Source organism: Abramis brama (genome assembly GCF_963993115.1).
Source record: "Abramis brama genome assembly, chromosome: 5".
NCBI lineage: Eukaryota > Metazoa > Chordata > Actinopteri > Cypriniformes > Leuciscidae > Abramis > Abramis brama.
The window spans coordinates 35,271,780-35,293,500 of NC_139967.1; the positions used below are offsets into that span (position 1 = coordinate 35,271,780).

At 36.3% G+C, this 21,721-nt stretch overlaps 2 protein-coding genes across 3 annotated transcripts; both read left to right on the forward strand.

Moving 5' to 3' along the window:
• Positions 1-1,754: 1,754 nt before the first annotated feature.
• On the forward strand, positions 1,755-11,125 carry ciz1b (cdkn1a interacting zinc finger protein 1b). Of its 2 annotated transcripts, none has more exons than XM_084113921.1 (16): positions 1,755-1,810; positions 2,522-2,739; positions 2,949-3,043; positions 3,392-3,555; positions 4,402-4,513; positions 4,674-4,740; positions 4,908-4,996; positions 5,203-5,264; positions 6,194-6,373; positions 6,451-6,575; positions 8,007-8,100; positions 8,222-8,335; positions 8,416-8,541; positions 8,622-8,694; positions 8,783-8,904; positions 10,273-11,125. In XM_084113921.1, exons 2-16 carry the CDS (start codon positions 2,561-2,563, stop codon positions 10,831-10,833), a joined length of 2,163 nt encoding a protein of 720 aa, XP_083970047.1. In that variant the 5' UTR covers positions 1,755-1,810; positions 2,522-2,560; the 3' UTR covers positions 10,834-11,125. The 2 variants fall into 2 exon arrangements, with proteins under 2 accessions (XP_083970047.1, XP_083970048.1); XM_084113922.1 differs by having other exon boundaries at positions 2,991-3,043; positions 10,273-11,118.
• Positions 11,126-11,683: 558 nt separating this feature from the next.
• Positions 11,684-21,471, forward strand: surf4l (surfeit 4, like). Its single transcript, XM_084115956.1, has 6 exons — positions 11,684-11,911; positions 14,800-14,986; positions 15,081-15,157; positions 15,268-15,311; positions 15,409-15,595; positions 20,239-21,471. The coding sequence occupies exons 1-6, from the start codon at positions 11,864-11,866 to the stop codon at positions 20,503-20,505; spliced, it is 810 nt and encodes a 269-aa protein (XP_083972082.1). The 5' UTR covers positions 11,684-11,863; the 3' UTR covers positions 20,506-21,471.
• The last annotated feature ends 250 nt before the right edge of the window (positions 21,472-21,721 follow it).

Below are 21,721 nucleotides of genomic sequence, written 5' to 3' on the forward strand. Positions count from 1 at the left end.
AATCGGCAGAAGTCAAAATACAGGGGATGCATATGCATCACAAGAAAAAACACTTAAGAAAACAGGATAGGAAGAGCAAGGCAATAAAGTAGCCTATTTTCAAACAAGATACAGTAAACAGAGATAGACTATTCACAAAACATCTAAAGAAATATAAACGAAACATACAATAAATAAATAATAAATAAATAGAAATAATAACATGAATGTCACCTTCAGGAAATCATGAGGTAATTTTTTTAGCTGGAACTGGAAGTGCTAAAACTCATTTTCGGGTTTTGGCCAACGAAAATACTTCATCCTTGCACCACTATTGTTATATTTATTATTGGAATTTATTATACTTTATTTATTATACTGGCAAAATCAAGTCCTGCCCCACAGTTGTCCTTGTTGGAGAAGCTGTTTCACTTGGATAGAAAGAAAGGAAGAAAAAGGGGAGAAAAGTCTATTCAGTTGCATCCTGACTTTAAGAGTAAAATAATGTTTGTTGAAAAACTTTTTTTTATTATAAAAACCTCAAACATGAAATATGAGGAAGCTTACAAACATGCATTATTAACAAACAAGGTCCTCAACTACCCCAAGGATGTGAATTTAAAAGGAACACTCCACCGTTTTTTGAAATAGGGCTTATTCATCTTCTTTCCTACATTTAGATAGGTGGGCAAATGCATTTTTGTCTCAGTGCATGCATTGTTTTAGTTTGACAGGGTCGGCGCTAGCTAAGCTTAGCATAATGAATGGAATCCTTTGTTGCCAGCTAGCATGTCCTGAGTAAAAGTAATATAAAAAATAAATAAAAAACCATCTAATTACTTCTTGTGGCCTGCGTATTCACAATGAGTACAAATAGCGATGCAGATTAACACTAGGCGATTTCCTAGGCAGATATTGACTTATATATTAAGGACTATATTAGGGGGAAGCACAGGCGAAGCACTGCTACTTGGGCGTGATATCTCTGCGCCCAAGTAGCAGTGCTTCGCCTGTGCTTCCCCCTAATATAGCCTCAAGTCAATATCTGCATAGGAAATCGCCTAGTGTTAATCTGCATCGCTATTTGTACTCATTGTGAATACGCAGGCCACAAGAAGTAATTAGGTGGGTTTTTATTTATTTTTTATATTACTTTTACTCAGGACATGCTAGCTGGCAACAAAGGATTCCATTCATTATGCTAAGCTAAGCTAGCGCCGACCCTGTCAAACTAAAACAATGCATGCACTGAGACAAAAATGCATTTGCCCACCTATCTAAATGTAGGAAAGAAGATGAATAAGCCCTATTTCAAAAAACGGTGGAGTGTTCAGGATGAGATCCCTCCACTCTGTGTCTATCCAATGACGTAGGGTAGTACTTAAATAAAATGAAAAATTACTAGTAGGCTACCTAACAAAATAAATACTAGTAGCTAAAAAAATAAAAAATAAATAAATAAATAAATATCAAGAAATTAGATACTAGTAATTTTAGGAATTAAATGTTAAATGGGTTTGCCTATGTCAGGGTGTATTGTGATAGCAACCTGCTGACTGTGTGTATTATCAGTCAGCTTACTTAATTTTCTCTGATGTATTTTATTGCACACGGGTTGTCAGTACACATGCAAACACACACACACACACAAAAAAATATATTTATAATTTTGTAATTTTTAAACAAATACCAATTTTCTTGACAATCAAATTCTTCTTCCGAGCCGGGTGAGGGCGCACTGACGTTAAATGTCTGCAACCTCCAAACCACAGCACCAGAGGAAGAGTCATCTACCATAAACATTGATGGACTGAGGCTTTCATATCATAAGGTGGGATGTTTCGAACATTTCTATTAGGCTGTTTTAAGCACAAATCAGTTGTGAAATGTGTGCTGTGCATTGCAAGGTTTTACAGAGCTCACAGGCTAGTATTAGACCTGTCTCTGCTGTCAGGAGGTGCAGTGCACTCTCTTACATTCATTTGCAAGTGTAACACTTTTGAGGCTTAACATTTAAAATGAATATGCTTGTGTTTTAATGTAACGAAGTATCTATGTTAAAAAAGAAGAAAAAGAAATATGCTCTCGGCACGCTTAACCACTTAAACTTTATTACTTCTTATTTATTTACACCATTGCAATTTTGCAAGATGAACAGAATGTCTAACATAAAAAATCAAAATAATTTCCATCCTGAAGTAACTTAAAATAACTGTTTTTATTTGAATCTATTTTAAAATGTGATTTATTCCTGAATTTTCCGTATCATTACTCTGCTCTTCAGTGTCACATGATACTTCAGAAATCATTATTATGCTGAAAACAGTTATTTGCTCATAGTGTGTGTTATATAACTTATTTGGAACATCACTAGCAAACTACCCATGCCTCATCCACATGTCTAAAACAATAGTATACTTTGGTAATACTAATGTTTTAGAGGTGTGGATGATTTATGGGTAGTTTACTAGTGACGTTCCTAATAAGTAAGTTGCTTTGGATAAATATAAATTGAATGGTTTGCATGCCCTGTTTTAAATAGGCACCTGGGATCATTGAATTGTACATCTTAGCATTAAGAATGCTGAAAATCAAGCAGAAGCAGCAGCTCAAGAAATTTAAGCAGCAGCAGAGGCACATGCAAAAGATGGCTGGAACAGCCCAGTTAGATCCTCACAAACAAGGAGCACCAGTTGCTTCACTCCCTTATTCTCCTGATTGTCGTTTTACTCAGCAGTCGCATGTGCATTCTGGAAGACGGTAAGGGCTCATATTTGGTGGAAAATTTAACTACATGATACATGCAGACAATTATTATCAGATTGCCTTTTGTAACTGCCATCTCTTTGAAAGCTTTAAATGATTGCCTGGATGTATGTTTTTAATGAATGTGCATCAACTGTAAAACAAATAATCATAGACAAATAATTGCCTTGTCATTTGATTGTCTTTCTCCAAATACGTAACAGACCACCAGCACCAAATGCCTCTCCCCTTCTTGCTTCAATCAGACCGTGCCATAATCCCATGCTGCAACAGTGTGGGCTCATGCACACAATGCCAGGTAAAAGAGCCACCTCATCCTGTGTGCTGCTGTTGTACTATGGACCGGTTTCACAAACAGGGCTTAGATTAAGCCAGGATTAGGCCTTAGATCAATTAGGGCATTTAAGTAGCTTTCATAAATGTGCCTTAGAAAAAAACATGATAAAACAAACAAGTTGCTTTCAGTTAAAACAGCTCAAACATGCATTTTAGTCTGGGACTAGGCTGAAGCCTTGTCTGTGAAACCAGGGGAATATGTGTTAGATTTGACTTTTTTAGTTGACATTTGTTAGTTAACAAACCCCTGTGTATAACCTCATATAATATCTCATATTCTGTGTCTTTTCCCTTTTCTGAATCATTATAGATGCGTCTTTCAGTCACACCAAGCTGGTGTCAAGAGCTTTTCTAGAGGGAGGGGTCAGGCAGTCTATTCTTGGGCCTCCTCCTGTAGGCGTTCCAGTTAGAGACCTCTGCATGAACTTTGCAGCTGATCATCGTCCCCACCCATGTGGATCACACATCAGTAGGGTAACTGTCTTTCCTCATTAACATAGATTTACACGAATAGGGACATATTAATATCTTTTGGACAAAAACAAAACAAAACAAAAAACACATGTTCCACAAAAGAAAGAAAGTCATACAGTTTTAGAATAATATGAGGGTAAGTAAATGATGATTTATGGGTGAACTATCACTTTAAGACCTACTCACACCAAGGTTCAGAATTTGCTGAATTGAAACAGTGTAATCCTATTCACACTGGGGGTGAAAATGGGTCCAACAACTTTTTTTTTTTCTTTTTTTTTTTAATAAAATAATTGCTTTCAGGTCATGTGTCCTGCATGTACATCTGTGAGCATATAAATCACTGACACTATTCAGGCACAGGAAACAAACAGGGCAAAATGGGAATTAATTTAATATATTTATTTACACTGCATCTACTTTGCATCATTTTACAACAAAAAACACCTGTATTGTTGTCATTTTATATATTGAACATACATATCATTATATATTTAATATGCATGCCACTCTTTTTGTATCCATCTATATCACTGTATTACTGTGAATACAATTTGTATTATCACGTCATGGCTTATATTTTATATACAGAGTGAAATTGTTGTCGGATGGCATTAGTTAAATTTTCAGATGGGTATTCATTGAAGAAGATGAAATCTTTGTTATTAAATTGTATCTTGTATTCATGACCTTTTGTCGTAAATGGCTTTTACATTATGTTCTTGGTGTGAACTGGCTTTTAATGTGTATTGAATTATAAAGCATGCTCTATGTTTTGATTGTTTACTTGGGTCGACTGATATGAAGGAGCATTGAGCGTGTTTCACATTTATTTTGTTATTTAAGGAGCCTACAGTGCAAAGCCTAGACAGAAAGAAGGAGAATGTGCTAAACATAGCTGGGAAAAGTCATGGACAGATGAGAAAAATGAACACTGATTCAGACATCGGAAAAATGGGTGAGTACACATTAATGCTTGAGGAGAACCCTCTACTTACAATAGACTATTAACCAGTTGTGCATTTATTATAAAATGTGTTGTCAAATTCTATGTTAAGATCCACAATACATAAATTGTATGTTCTTTCTTCATGCCCTAAATAAACCCAATGGTACAGTTGGACAAATTCATTCTGCTGTCCCAGAACAAGCAGAGCCTCCTTTGAAAAAGCACAGAGGTCAGAGGTAATCTTGATTTTACTGTTATTGTTAAAAGTGGTTTGGTTTGGTTTGGCATATTGATTTCATGCTGCTAATCAAGGTAATATCACTGCAGATTGACTCAAATTAATGAGGCTGTTTTTGTGTTTCATGTGACATACTCACAAAACTTCACTGCCTATTTTGAACAGACCAGTTGCACTGGGGGAAGAGTCTGGAAAAGGAGATAGGATACAGCAGACACCAAGATCAAACTCTGCAAGTGTTTCAGACCATGAAGGTATTTAGTGGCTGTGTGTGCGGCTTGCCGTATTTGTCTCTTTAGCCTCAGGCAAACTACAAATCCACAGAAAAAATGCCACTCTTTTTGTTTACTTTTCAGTTATACTGTTATCAAACTCTTCATCTGCAACTTTAACATATTATATACTACTGAGTCGTGTTTAAATGTTGAACATACTTTTATTTCCCGTCTAAATGATGCAGAGGATGATAACAGTTCTGCACAACTTGAAGAAGACGGTGTTGATCAGAACAGAGCAGCAGAGGTGCAGTATCACAGCATCAGTAATATATTTCCATCTTTACCTCTGGACATTCCCAATAACATCACTACATCTCAATTAATGTAGCTGAATACAAAATGCACTGAATTTACTTTTTTTTACAATAATAATTTTACACTTAATGCTTTCAGATGAACTTCAGTTTGTATAAACAAAAGACATGTATAGTAATGCTTGTCCTATTGTGGAGCTCAAGAGACATTATACACACATCTCTTATGCTCACCAAAGTTGCATTTATTTGATCAAAAATACAGTAAATACCACATTAAAGAATTTTATTATTATTATTTTTAACTATTTTAATATGTTATAAAAGGTGATTATTCCTTTGGCAAAGCTGAATTTCCAGCATCATTACTCCAGTCTTCAGTGTCACATGATCCTTCAGAAATGAATTCTGATGTGCTGATTTGGTGTGCGAGAAACATGTCTTATCAGTCTTGAAAACAGATTTGCTGCTTTATATGAAAACTGATTTAAAAAAAATTTGATGACTGGAAAGTTCAAAAGAACTTAATTTATTTGAAATGGGTTTTATCAATTGAATGTATCCTTGCTGAATAAAACTTGTTTGTTTTTTTTAATCTGCAAAGTTTTGAATGGTAGTGTATGTGTTAGCATAAGACTAAAGTTATAGTCACTTACCAACTGTGTCTGTGCAAAGCTGTATGCAGTCTTTCAGTTTCTCTCATGACCTTGTAAACGTTGCAATCCAGTATATCAGAAAGGGGCATTATGTAACAATCTGTAAATCATGACGCTCCACCCATAGGCGTTATATCATAACAAGAAATGAATCTGCCTTGAAAAGAGCTCCACCTCAAGAGAACAATTCTGACACTTAATCAACGAAAGCTTATATTGTATTGAACCTGGAATACTCGTTTAATAAGTGCTGTGTCGTTCAGGTGCAGGGTGTTGGTACGTCTCTGAAGGTGACTATCCAGCGTAGCAGTGAGAGTCGAGCCTTCAGCACTTCACCTGAGGAGATGGCAGCAGGTGCAGGCCATGATGGCGAGAAAGAGAGAAGCAAACACACAGTCAAATTCACCTGCTACATCTGCAACATCACCTGTCCTGACCAGCAAGTAAGACTTGACTGTACGTAAACGAGGAGAGGAGTCAGTTGATCATGGTGTTTAGTGAAGTTGTTTGACCTCTGCAGGGCTTCCAGACTCACATGATCAGTTTAGATCATCAGCAACGTATGATGGAAATCCAGCATGTGAGTAACACCTGTCTGGCCACACTGTTACCCCAAACCCAGGAGTCCCTGCAGGGAACAAACAGGTAAGCGATGCTCTCCATATTTTAAAGGTGTAGGCTGTATTTTTACAGTTTTTTACAATCGCTATGACAATTTTTTCAATACTTTTAACAACACACCTATTTTTTCACACCAATAATTTTTCAAAACACTATGTTCTCGTCCAACAGGAATATTTAGTCAATCATAGCACAATGTCATAAAAACACTAACATCAGATGGAATTACAGAAACTGCATTATTTTATATGTGTCAGGTATGCCCTTATACAACAGACAGTATATTGTATTGATCATAGATTGTGTTTTGCACTGCAGTTTCTTTTGAAGCCTCTCTACAGTTTCTTTTGAAGCCTCTGTGTTTTGTTGGGTTTAGGTCTTTTGCTGCAGAAATTCAATTAAAAAAAAGACCCATCTCAGAGTGCTTTATAGAATGTACAGTTAATGAAAAAACGAAGACAGAGACAGAATTGCTGCAATAAAGACTTTATTTGCAAAAGGACATTACTGCAAGATAACAAAAATATGCAATATAGCTGCCATTTATTATGTGAAAATGCAAAATATACGAACAGAAAAAGCACCAGAAGAATAAAAAAAGAAAAAAAAGAGTCATCTTCTAATTATCTATATGCATAATTCAATCAGCTGTTTCTCAGTAACAATAGAATAAAATACAGGGGATATATTTGTGTTTCAATTCACAATATAAACAGCTGTTTACCTTGACTTTAGCCTGTAAGGTTAGGTTTAGAACATGGTGTTATCTGTTCTGACATACAGTGTTAAAGCATTGGTAAATTTGGCAGTAAAAATCCATTGTTTTGGTCTTGTTTGAGCTTGTGTGTAAAAGAAGTTCAAGCATTTTAAATTTGTGTTAATTGTATGCATTTTGTGTTAAAGCAACAATAAATGTGTTAATAGTATAGCTTACACAGACGGATGTAGTGCTAACTGTGTTAAGAGTTTTGGGAATTTGTTAAAAGTATTGAAAAATCTGTCATAGCAATCGTAAAAAACTGTAAATAGGTTGACTTACTCATCAGAGTAAATGAACACTGATATTCTGTGGTAACGTCAGAACTATTGTCGAGTCAGTGACAGTCTGAGAGAGCCGAGAGAAAAAAAGAAAATGCCAAGTTCACAGAATTGTAATCTTTGTGTTCGTTAATTTTTGAAAAGATTATACTATTTTATACTAAATATTCGATCAAAAAAAGATAATAATGTTATTCAAAAAAATAATAATTATTAAATAATTAAATAATGTTATTTTTTTGCAATAGACTTTGTCACCATTGATTGGTTTTAATGCATCCTGAATTAAAGTTAATTCCTTTTTTTTTAAATCTGACCTTCAAATGATCAAGTATAGCTTAATTGCAGGTATTGTTTAAGGAAAATGAGAGAATAACACTGTATTTCAGAAGATGATTGTTTTTTGTTCTGTAACAGAGAGAGGAGGATGGGTCATCAGCGCTGGTGTCCTACCTGTCAGTGTCGTTTTTCTGGTGACCTCATTGAGCACAGACGAACAAAGAAACACAAGGTGACCTTAACATTAACACAACAAATCTCACCATAATCACTGCAAATAATATCCACGCATACTTGAGGAGTAGAGTTTAAACCACTGACTGTATACAAATGCTGTCTTGTCTCCTCATTAGATGTCAAAAGTGTCTTCTAGACCTTTCTGTACCCTGTGTGAGCGCCACTTTAGGACTCCTCGCAAGTTTGTTGAGCATATGAAGTCTCCTGAGCACAAACAGAGGGTTGAGGAGGTTTGCGTGTGTATTTGTGTAGATATTTTAATGTAAAATGCTTTGAATGACATCAATAAGACTTTTCTCAATTGTTACAGTTAAGAAACGAGGGCGGCCCAGAGGTTATGGAGGAGCTCATAACTGTGGATGCCATTGGCTGCTTTGAAGGGGAAGACGATTATGAGGAGGATAGAAATGAAGACGAGGTTGCAGTGTTTGAGAGGGTTTGTTGCATGACTTCATGTGCTCTTCTAAATTTGTTTCTTTTGGTACTCTTGAGTTTTTACTTGAATTTTTTTCACAGCATCCTGCTCATAGGGAGATTGCTCTTGAAGAGACGACTGATAATGAGACATATGATCCAGACACACAATATGGTGAGTCTTCAGCTTCAACCACATCTCTAGATTGTCAAAGAACAGTTTCTGAGTAACTTAACAGTTCTTACTGCTTTCTGACCCTCAGGCACTAGTTTTGTGGTGCCTGTCGCTGGTTTCCTCTGTAAGCTCTGTCATAAATTCTTCCACTTTGAGTCCTCTGCACGGGAAACTCACTGCAGGTCTCTTATGCACTTCCAGAACTTGCAGGTAAGGAAAATTACGGAATCAGTGGTATATGCTGTTTTTCCTTAATGTGCGTGGCATTTAAGAGGTGGGCAACTCTGAAATCAATGATACAATATTCATTCATTCATTTATTAACAATTTCAGTCATATCAGACTCTTGGTGATTCTATGGGCCATCTCTTGCCATACGCGAGAGACTGTTCATGAATTTTCTTGCCGATGGGGGTAGGTCGCTAGGTCTTTCCCCAACCATCCCCATTACATGGCTTGGGACTCTCACACACACACACTCAATTTGGCGTCTCCCATTAACCTATAGGGTGAATTCAGGAGGATGGCAAAAAGTGTCCCAACCACCCTTCTGTTTTTGAGTTGTGGGGGAAACCCAGAGGAAAACCATTCAGACAGAGGGAGAACATGCAAACTCCACACAGAAAGACCTCCTGGCTCAGCCAGGACTCAAACTGGGAACCTGCTTCCCACTGAGCCACTGTGCTGCCCGTACTACAACAATAGCTTCTTCTAAAAGTGACACATTCAAAAAATGTTACACACAGTCATACCTCAAACAATCATTTTGAAGATGCTGTAGTTTAGTTTTTTTTTTGTTTTTTTTAAATGCTTGCACTACAGTTGAAAAGTTTGGGTTGCAAAATACAGTAAAAAAAAAAAAAAAATATTGTGAAATATTTTTACAAATAACTGTTTTCTATTTTAATACATTTAAAAAATGAACATTCCTTTGATGGCAAAGCTGAATTTTCAGCAGCCATTACTACAGTCTTCAGTGTCACATGATCCTTTAGAAATCAACATGCTATATCTAATATGCTCAATAAACATTTCTTATTATTATCAACGTTGAAAACAGTTATTTATATTTTATAGTATATTTTTGTGTAAACCGTAGTGCATTTTTCAGGGTTATTTGTGGAATAGAACAGTTAAAAACAGCATTTATTTGAAATAGAAATATTTTGGAACATTATAAATCTCTTTACTGTCACTTTTGTTCAATGTAATGCATCCTTGTATTAATTTCTAAAAAAATAAATAAAAAAAAATCTTACCTCAAACTTTTTAAATTTTAGCGTGAGGTACAAATTTCTACTTCAGTACTACAACTATACATGTGACTTTGTGCATGACGAATCAGAACCAGACCGTAATTTATTTCTAAATTGAATACCGCTTTCTAAATACCTGTAGGATGTTCCCAACAAGAGAGGGCGAATTAGCCATTCTGCATTGGTACATTCACTACTGACTAACATGACTGTGTAAATAATGTAAGGAGGAACTTCTTTTGTTAAACAAAAAACAAAAAGAAAAGTTTATAAACTGTTAATAGAGCTAATGCAATGCAAAATGCTTATTGTATATTTTCAGAAGCATAACACCCCGAAGATGCAGAAGAACTGTGAGAGTGATGCCTCATGTAGTAGCCCAACGGCGGACCCTCGAGGCCTGGAGCTCATTGCTTCCTGCGCCAATAAAACCATGATTTCTGACAGCAGCCAAGCAGATCTCAATAGATCACACATCAATTCCTCAAGGGACCAATTACACCCGAGGAAGCTTAAACCATCTAAAAGAGCGCACAAATCCAAGACTTCACGCTCAAAAACCTCTGTAGCTCCAAAGAAACCTTGCGTGGTCATGAAGCACTTAATATGTACTCCACATTGTGGCTCGAGGTCAAGCCATGAGTCACGCTGCCAAGAAAGCAATAGGCTTGACTCGAGTGTTCAACTACTACTACAAAAGACATCCTTTGACCCTGTGCATTACTCAGAAGAGCAAGAAAATGTGAACGCAACACCCACAGTCAGTTTGTGTCATGCATCCCAGTTGAACACGGAGGAGAATGTTACAAAACCAATTGAGGTTAAAGAGACGGGCAGCAAAGACCAAACAAAAAATACCTTTCATGCTCATAAGAAAACCTGACAGGAAAAAAAATAAATCAGTTGTAATTATTGTAAAATAAATGTTTATTTAAATTCAGAAATATTGTAATTCTTATTTGCTGTCATTACATTTTGTTTTATATATAATTATCAATAATATTATAATTGTTGAACAGCAGTGTTTACTACATTTATTAACTGAGGTTAATTTTGTTAATTGAATTGTAATTAATTGTCCATTCTTATTCATAATACAGTGGTAATTTGTAAAACGTATTAAAATGTTTTTTAAAAAAAATTATTGCCCAAAATAAATAAATGCTGTAAAAGTATGGATAATTGTTAGTTCATGTTAACTATTGTATTAACTAATGTCAGTGTCTAAAATCTTGTTGTAAAACCATCACGCTGCCATATATTTATGTCTATGAATCTGAATCTTGAATCAGAGGAAGTAAGGTCACAGACAGTTTGTGATGGTTAAAGAATGTTTATCCCAAACGTTTTTTTGAAAGCACCTTACCCACCTCCACTTTGGTGGAGAAAACGAAGCAAAACTGAAATGTCCAGAATTGCATAAAGTAGAACAGATTTCTTGTTTAAAAAAATTATAATTATAATAATCCACATAGATATTGTGTTCAAAGTAAATAAATTTGAAAAGAAAATAATTTTTAAATATCTAAACCCATATAGTAATAAAAGTAGTAGTAAGTAGTAATAAAATATATGTTTTATATATTTAAAAAAAGAGGTCCACCATATTTCAACAAGATTTCTGGCCTCGCCACTGGCCTGAGAGTAGACCAGATGTTACTTGAGTTCTATCATATTCTGGCTACATCAGTACACGTGGCATGCACATATATGTGTGTCCTACAGGGGGCGACAGAGCGAACTGCAGGGCATTATGGGGCGGAGATGGCATTCTAGTACGCACAGACGACGGTGAAGTAAGTCTAGTACGAGACCTGTAACACAACGGGTAGCTGACATAGGTATCCGATAAACGGAACGGAATCAATCTAAGGTGTCCTGAAGACGGAAATCGTCTCCTGGATTTTGGTGTCATGGCTCAAAATGATTTAATGAGCAACGCGGAGGACGTGGCGGATCAGGTGAGAGAACAGAAGGCCCTGCCAGGGAAGGGAACTTGCACACTAAATCATGGAGACTACACTGATTCACTAAACAAACGGTTCCTAAGTTCGGGAAAGTCCATGTGTGAGTTTACAGTTCGGGTCATGTTTGCTTGACTGCAAATGAGATTTGTTTATTAACTAACTTCTAGTCTTGTGACCCAGATGGAGGAACTGAACTAGTGATACTGTCTTGTTGAAGAACTGTGCCAAAACCTTGATTTTCCGGGGCTGCTTTCGAGTAACGTTACTGATATAAGGACTGCATGACATGTATTTATATAGTCGCGCGGTATATAAATACATATACAGTATTTTTGCGTGCCCAGAATGTTTGAACGTCATACAAACTTTATCTCTAAATCATTTGCATCAGTGCAGTCACACATCTGTGCATTCGATGAAGCAAGAGTAAATGATGCACTGTTACTATACTCGTTTGATAGTTCCCATACGATGACTGATTAGGAAAATATTAGGTTTTGTTGTCCAGGTTTAAAAGGATTTTGGCAGCTGGACATTAATCGAATGCGTTTATGTTGTTTACGTTCCAAAATGTGCATAATTCGTATGATTATGAATGTGTTTGGGGCTCTTTTTCATACTGCGTAGTTTCTGCTTATTTTGGGCTTAATAACAAGAAGCAATTAAAGGATTATGTCATTATTGTAGAAGCGTATAATGGAGTTGTTTGGTTTATCAGTTTGGGGGATTTCAAGGCCGAAACAAGGCCATTAGTGCCATAATCTCAGTTTATTCATTTATAGTTTAATTTTCAGTGTCATTTTGGTAAATTGATTAAATCCCAGCCAATGACGGCTATATTTCTTTCTATTTTTAACCGGTTTTATTACATGGCAACTGGAACAGTATTAAAAATCATATATTTCTTTTATTCATACAACTCTAATTCAGTAATACTATATTTTTTGACAGAGAGCAAATCTGTGATATTCATGGAAACAAGTCAAATTCCCTCCAGCCATGCAGACTAAGAGTAATGTTGACGCACAGGCATACATTGGCCCTGATATCTTTTCCCCATTCATTTAGTCTTGCTTGGTACTTGTTGAATGCTGATTGGCTCGTTGTCTTCTCAGTGCTGATGTGGATCGTCTGGGGGCGGGGCTTAGCAGAGGCCAGTGTCAAAGCTCTCAATAGGCCTTGAGTTAATCACAAGCATGTTTAGAGAGTGTTATTGCCCATGTTTAAAAAAAACTGCCTTGTACTCACACACACACACACACACACACACACACACACACACACACACACACACATATATATATATATATATATATATATATATATATATATATATATATATATATATATATATATATATAGTAATCCTACAATCAGCACATTTTTAATCAAAAAGAACAGAATTCTATAGTTTACCATTGTCTTTTATAGGTTATACTCTATGGTTTACTTCTTACTTTCATTCAACTTTTAAGAAGAATGAATTATGTTGATATTTTCATTTACCAATATAATAGACTATATTCTAACAATCTTGTCCTTATTACAGGTTAAGCGATGAGAATATAATATCATGTAATAATAATCCTGTAAGAGTAAATTGCAGCATCTTTATTCTTCCCTGTCCATCTTTATTCAACACCTGTTATGAGGAAGTGGAAAAGATTTATTGCTAGTAAACCACAGTGATATTTAAACGCTGGAGTCATAGCCCTTGTGCTCATCATGCGTCATCAAATTGATGCAAATTGGCCACCTGTTCTCTTGATATTGACTAAAAGTGTAGGGAAAAGTGAAAAGGGTAATTGGAGCTCAGGGGTTAAACATTAAACAACATGCATTTGAAGAGCTGCTTCAGCGCTTGCTTACTTGATGTAATATAAAAGTGTGTAAATCTAAAACATTCACCCTAGGGAAATAAATAAATTATTATAATTTTTTTGCTATTTATTCCTGTTTTAGGTTTGTAAAAAGCTGTAAAACCGTAAAGTATATTGTATAATTACTAGGCTTGCTGCGATAGTTGGTGTTACACGGTGTTCAGCCGCACACCGATATAGTAATAAAAAATTATAGCAATAAAAATCATTTAGTTCAGTTAAAGAACAGACACTACAATTAAAAACTGAAGGTGTCTATTTAATTCAGTCTGAGTCAAACAAAAATCGCACCACAGATCAACAGCAGGAGTCAGATTTCATATCAAGTCAAGTCACCTTTATTTATATAGCGCTTTTTACAATAGATTGTTTCAAGGCAGCTTTACAGAGATAACAGGAAAATAATGCAGCAGTGTCATTTATCACATGACAAGATTGAGGCGAGCTGACTGCCAAGACGATGGTGGAAGATTTGGTTTCAAAGTGAAATATAAAAGCGCATATTTGGAAATATTTTGGATTTAAACCCAATGCTAATAGGGATCCTGCAAACATTAAGGCAATCAGCAAATTTTGGCTGATGAAGGTGGCAGCTTCTACAGGTAGCACTAAATTACACGCACACCTTCATGGTGTATAACATGTTTTTTTTTTATAACTTCTGTTTAATATAAGCGAGTTTGTCATTGTACTGTTTTGTTGTTGTGTTTTTCATTAAGAATAATAATGAACCCAACCCACCATTCAAGCAATTGCGCTAATTCGAAAGCGAAAGTAAAATGTGCACAGGCATTTAAAAAAGAGGTGGATAAGAGGGAAAAATTGCTTTTGTGAGACCGGTATTACTGGTGTTGTCACACGTCGATTGACCGGTGGGAAATTCCTCCTTTATCAAATTCCTTAATCTAACACCATCTTACACCATTTAACATGATTATACCTGTACCGCTCATACCTAGATGTGGGGATTTTTTATATGTTTGTCTTTTCGTTCATCTCTAGTTCCTTCGAGTGACGAAGCAGTACCTGCCCCACATAGCGCGTCTCTGTCTGATCAGCACGTTCCTGGAGGACGGCATTCGGATGTGGTTCCAGTGGAGCGAGCAGAAAGAATATATTGAGACGACGTGGGGATGTGGGTTCTTTCTGGCCTCACTGTTTGTCTTAATCAACTTACTCGGACAGCTGGGTAAGGAGTTTGTTCAGCAGCACTAAAATATTCAAGTTGGACCTTCTTCAGATTTTTATATAAAAATGTTTTATTAATCTTCTCTGTTAAACAGGTGGTTGTATACTGATCCTGAGCAGGAATTTTGTGCAATATGCCTGCTTTGGATTATTTGGGATCATCGCCTTACAGGTGTGAGCATTCTGTTTGAGTTTTTTAAGATGTAATTGGATATAATCTGTGGATAGGACTATAATTGAGTTAAACCGTTTATTTACGGTCTTGATATTTATCTGTTCCAGACTGTTGCCTATAGCATTCTTTGGGACCCAAAGTTTTTGATGAGGTAAGTGTTTTTTGTTGCAGGATACGGCAAGTGTGAGTAGATCATCCTATGTTTTATCCTGATCTTGTCGTTCTTGACTTCTCTCCTCTGTGTTCAGGAATTTGGCTCTGGGTGGAGGTCTGCTGCTGCTCCTTGCTGAGTCACGCTCTGAGGGCAGGAGTATGTTTGCTGGTGTTCCCACTATGAGAGAGAGTTCTCCTAAACAGTACATGCAGCTCGGAGGCAGAGTCCTGCTGGTGCTTATGTTCATGACGCTGCTGCACTTTGATACCAGCTTCCTCTCGGTGAGCAAACATCCTCAGCCTGGTAAATGGGTGAATCGCAAAGAAATGTGATTTATCCGTTTACCCATTTAAATTATATTTCATCCAAAAATTAAAACCTTTTTGGGTGCAAAAAAACTTTGCAAACATTATAAACTAACCTCGAGAAACAGAATATACAAATCTGAAACTGCATTTCATGACCCCTTTAAGATTTTTAGGTAACACTTTAGTTTACAGTGTAATTGTTACACGTTACATGTAATTACTGCAGTAATAACTATAAATTATGCATAATTACATGCTATTAACCCTAAACCAAACCCTCATCCTAACCCTAACCCTATAGTAAAAGTATTAAGTACAAATCTTAATGACCCCAAACTTTTGAGCAATATAGTGTATTCTTTGTGTATATTTTGTTTATTATTTAAAAATTTAAATTGTCATCTTTTACTCACACTCATGTTGTTCCAAACCCTTAAAACTTTCGTTCATCTTTGGAACACAATTGAAGTCATTCATCAACACACACATCAGTTGTAATAAATAGATTAGAAGCTTAAAGTATGCATGCTTGGCGTGCGAGAAACAATGAAGTTCATTCTTGTGTGTTACCAATGAGGTTTTATTCTCGCTTGTCAAGCAGGTTCGTTTGAGCTTTTGTTTGTGTCCACTGATCGATGTTTATTTGTGAATAAAAGCCTAAATTCAATCTGTTGTTCATCATATAAAGCGATTATGTCTTCTCTGAAAATTTAGACTAAATCCCTCAATTCATATGGATGAACTCTCTGTGAACTTTTTGAAGCGTTAAAGTGGTAGTGATGAATACTATCAATAGAGAGTACAGAACTGGCTCAGATTTTATTAAAATAACTAGGGTGTTCCGGAGATGAACGAAAGTCGTACGGGTTTGGAACGACACAAGGGTGAGTAAATGACAAAATTGTAATTTTTGGCTGCTTTTGTTTGTAAAAATATATACTGAATTTGCAGCAGAAAATTACGTTTTAGAATATTATAAAAATGTGTCAACACTTTTTTTAAATGAATATGTATTTACCTTTAAACTCTTTTTAGAAACAAGCTTAGATACTTGATATAAAACTTCAGCCAGCCCTGTGTGCATGTCTTTGAATGTAGGAGACTCCTTTTTGTTTACAGTTGGCCTTTTCTGGCTTTATATATGGTTTTTATTAACCCAGCATATTATGACTTGGAAGAACGTCTAAAACATTATTGCACTGTGTTCAGGGGCCTCATTTATAAAACTTTGCGTAGGATTTGCGTCAGAAGTGGCGTACGATTGAAACATAGGACTTGCGTATGCACAGAAATATTCGGATTTATAAAACCGTGCGCACGCACATCCTACGCAGTTTTCCCTTAATAATCACAATCAATTCTAAATGTAGCGCAGCTTTTGCGGCTTCATGTCACGCCCATAGTTGCCCATAAATAGTCTGTGAAACGCCCACAAGTTAATATTCATCGATTGCGAAATCATGGCAAACACAGAGAGGAAAACCAAGAAAAGTAACTTAGCGCAAGATCAGCCATTGTGCGTCATTACGCATTGTGATGGCATCATGGCATTTTATTACCATCCATTTGATTGCATCTGACAAGCTGCAGATGTGTTATGAGGATGAATTGCATAACATGCCAATATTATTGCAGAACATATTTCACTTTTCTTTTTGCAAATATGTGTTAATTTGCATTTCTGTTGTAATCTTCATTTGATTTTGTTTGTTTTACACTGCAGATTGATCAAACGGGTATTCGTGTAGGCTGTTAATTGCTTTGTGAAGTCTTCATGTTATTTATGAGAGGCAGTATTGCCATTTCTTTTACACAACGGTCTACAGTTTCACACACTTTCACACACTTTCACGTGTTTCTTCTATCTCATTTCAACCGTTTTTGTGCGTACGCCTGGGTCAGAGTTGGCGTGAAGGACCGCACATTTTCCCGTCAAGTTTGCTTTTTATAAATACCAATTATTGCGTAGAGAGCGGCGTACGCCTTCTTTTGTGCGTACGCAACGTTTATAAATGAGGCCCCAGCTCTTTGTGCAGGTCACAGTCATAAAGATGATGTTGTGATTGTTGCTCAGGATGTGGGATTGTGGTTGAGTATTTGTGCCAGTTACATCATGATGCAACCTGAAATGCAAGCTTTCTCAAACCTGATTCAGTCTATCTGTGTACATTTTGCATTATAATAGAAACTGCTCATGGCTTGTTTGGTTTGCAAACATTAAAGCTATAATGGCAAGACCGTTTTCAGCACTGATGTCATTCATCTCCATGGAACAATTCTGAGACACTCCTGGCTGGCTGACTCTGCCTCTTTGGGCAACTGTGGCCTAATTGTTAGAGAGTCAGACTTGTAACCTGAAGGCTGCGGGTTCGAGTCTTAGTACGGGCATGAAATGTAAGTGGGGGGAGTGAATGAACCATTCTCTTCCATTCTCATTACCCACAACTGAGGTGCCCTTTAGCAAGGCACCTAACCACCAATCACCTCAGCAAAAATGGCTGCTCTGGGTGTGTGTTCAATACTCACAGCCAGTGTTGTGCCTGAACGCGTTCAATGAATGATAGTTCATGAACTCGTTCATATTTTGGGCAAACGTGAACTGAACGTGCTGTATTACTGCCTGATGAACGTTACTGTGAACTCGTTCATTCTGGTGTCTGTGAACGCCACGCTCTCTCAGTTTAACTTCGTTCAATAGAGTGCCAGATTTCTATAGTCTTCCAGGCGAAAACCCGGCTAAAACACACCGTAAACCGGCCTTAATATGTAGCGGAAAAAACACCCAATCTGGCAACACCAGCCACCAGTGTCTACTGACTCTCTTGTTCGATCTCGTTCATCAAAATGAACAAATCTTTTTCGAGTCATTTTGTTCATTTAAGGGGCTTTAAATGTTATACTATTAACTGGCAAATTCCCAGAACACATCCACCTACGCAATCTTGATCATATTCTGAATTAAGAAATCATTATAATGCAGTCAAAAATCTTTTACAGGGAACATAAATAATTACTTTACCTTCCGAGTCTTTCGTTCATTTGTCACGTGACAGACGCAATGAATGGATCGTTCATGAACGACTCATCACTTACGTTACAAATCAAAACAAAAAGCAGCAAGGAGGCGTCGTATGATCATTTAAACGAGTTTTATGACAAGGTCAGTGAGGATGGGAAAAATCTGACGCATAGCTTCAGTGTTAAAACTGATAAAATAATTGTCTGTGGTTCTATATGGGCTGTGGCAATCATTTTGAAAAATAACATCTCACAGCAACATGGAAAAAAAGAACTATGAACTAGTTCATTTTTGGAACCGTGAACTTAGTTCAAAATTTTGAGTATGAACTGAACTAGTTTGTGAACTGAACTTTGAACTAGTTCATGTAGAAAGTGAACTTTCCCAACACTGCTCACAGCTGTGTGTGTGCGCACATATTAACAAATTCCGAGTATGGGACACCATACATGGCTACACGTCACGTCACACAGTCTGTTCTGATATAGTCATGGACAGCAAAGGCAAAATGTTGGCATTTAGTCCAGTTATAATCGTCTAATCGTACATAGTTAGGATAGCAAAATACATACTTAGAATTATCAACTTTTAAAAGGGAGGCTTTGCATGTCTTTTATTGTTGACATTAAAGGCCATACTCTTCAGTATTTTGGCATAAATTCATCTGACATCCATATTAGGTGACATATTGCACAACATGCGCACATTTTCAAAATACATAAAACTACACACGATGAATAAAACAATATGACACAGGCTACTTTAATTAAAGGTACAATTGCAATTGTATAAATGGTTTGTGCCAAATCTGTCAACCGCAATAAACACTACTATAAATATGTTTTTGAAAGAAGTCTGTTATGCTCACCAAGGCTGCATTTATTTGATAAAAATATAGTAAAAAGTAGTTTTAAAATATAGTTTTAAAATGTGATTTATTCACGTGATTCCTGAATTTTCAGCAGCCATCATTCCAGTCTTCATAAATCATTCTAAAATGCTGATTTGATGCTCAAGAAACATTTCTTATTATCATCACAGCTTAATATTTTTGTGGGAACCGTGATGCATTTTTTTTCCAGGATTTTTTGATGAATAGAAAATTCAAAAGAACAGCATTTATTTGAAATAGAAAGCTTTTGTAACCATGTTAATGTATTTACTGTCACTTTTGATCAATTTAGTGCATTTTGCTGAATAAAAGTATTAATTTATTTTAATAAAATTCTTACTAACTCCAAAATCTTGCACGGTAGAGTATTTGGAAACCAAACATGGATAACTTGCCATTGTTAAGTCTATGCAGTTCACAGCAATAATAATAATTTCAATGTTTAATTTGAGGATATTTTCTTTACTTTTGTATCTTAAACAGTTTTTATTCCCAGTGTTGGGTCACCACTAAATTGATTGTGTCACAAAACCAGTATCTGAGATGTGCCTTCTCCATTGTAGTAATCCTTTTCACCACTTGAGGTCAGGCGTGGACAGGTTTTCAGTTGCATAGATGATTTCTGCTTTAAATCCTCCTTTGTGTATTACAGTTTTACATCAGTCACATGACTCCCTTTTTCTAAAGTATCTGTGTTTGCTTCAGATTTTGCAGAACCTGGTTGGTACAGCTCTCATTGTCCTGGTGGCTGTTGGTTTCAAGACTAAACTGGCGGCCCTCACCCTGGTCATCTGGCTGCTGGCCATCAACGTGTACTTCAATGCTTTCTGGACCATACCAACCTACAAGCCCATGCACGACTTCCTCAAGTACGACTTCTTCCAGACCACATCAGTGATCGGTGGCCTTTTGCTGATAGTAGCACTAGGTCCAGGTGGAGTGTCCATGGATGAGAAGAAGAAGGATTGGTGAGACGGGACTGAACTCAAAACGGCTCACTCGCTCACTCTGTAGTTTGCCCTTTGGCAATTCTTTTCTGTGCAGTTATCACACAAAGCAGGTACACTACTTAGAGAGGAAGGAGCCAATCGAGACGTGGCCTCACGAAAACACCCAAGGACTAACAGAATGACCTGCTCTCCACTTGCCATGCACTGTCTATGTTTTCATCTTGCGTGCTTACTGAATTATTTCTACCAGCACTTTTAGACATATTAGGTTATCATATTTATTTTCTAAGGTTCAGGTCAGATTCTGTTATTTGAGAACCCCCTTGAAAATCTGGAACATCCATGTTATAAAAGCTGCGACCACGTTGAACGAATAACAAATTCATCTAATTTGCCATTTTCTCTGCCTTTTTATTTCGGTGCCAATTGCAAGTCAGTGTACCAAAGACGCATCCTCAGAGATGTACTTCATTTTGCCTCCGAGTTCATTTAAGCCATTTTAGTTAATCATAAAATGAATTTGAAGTAAAATGGAGAGTCGATGTCATTGAGTTTATTCACGGGTCAGCCGGACTTCAACTGATATCGTTGCTGTGTTGAAAATTACTGCGCACTGGGTATTTTATATGTGTCAGTCTCTCCCTCAGCAGGCAAAACAAGAGTTTGCAAAGAGAGATTATAATTCATAAACATTTTTTACCATTTCAAAGTAGTTAAATGTTAAGATGAAAAAGTTTAATGGCTATTTTGAAAAATGCTGCATTCCATTCTAAGGATTCATTGGCTTTTCATGCTCCTGTAGCAAGCTGTTAGTTTGTGATCGTGTTTGCTGTCTCTTGTCAGGTCACTTTAAAGTTTACAACAGGTGAATTATAGTGTTTCTTGAAACAAGCAAAGAGTTAGATGAGAATATTGAAACCCTGTGGTTTGTCAGACTCGGTGTTTAACCTCTTTGTACAAAAAAAAAAATAATAATAACTGAAAAATATTGATTTTCTAAGTGTTTTAAATATTTGTTTTGACATATAAAGGGAAAAGAAAAAATGTCGGTTGTTTAGTTTTTTTTATTTTTATAGTTAACCATTTTTTTATGAGTAACCAACAATAAAATGTAGTGATATTCAAAAAGCAAAACATTTTTTGTCTACATGACATGGGGGAAAAATAACAGTCACTGAAGGTGGTAGTCTGGACATATATAGTTATGTTCAAGCTGTTAGTTATGATCAAAACTGTAG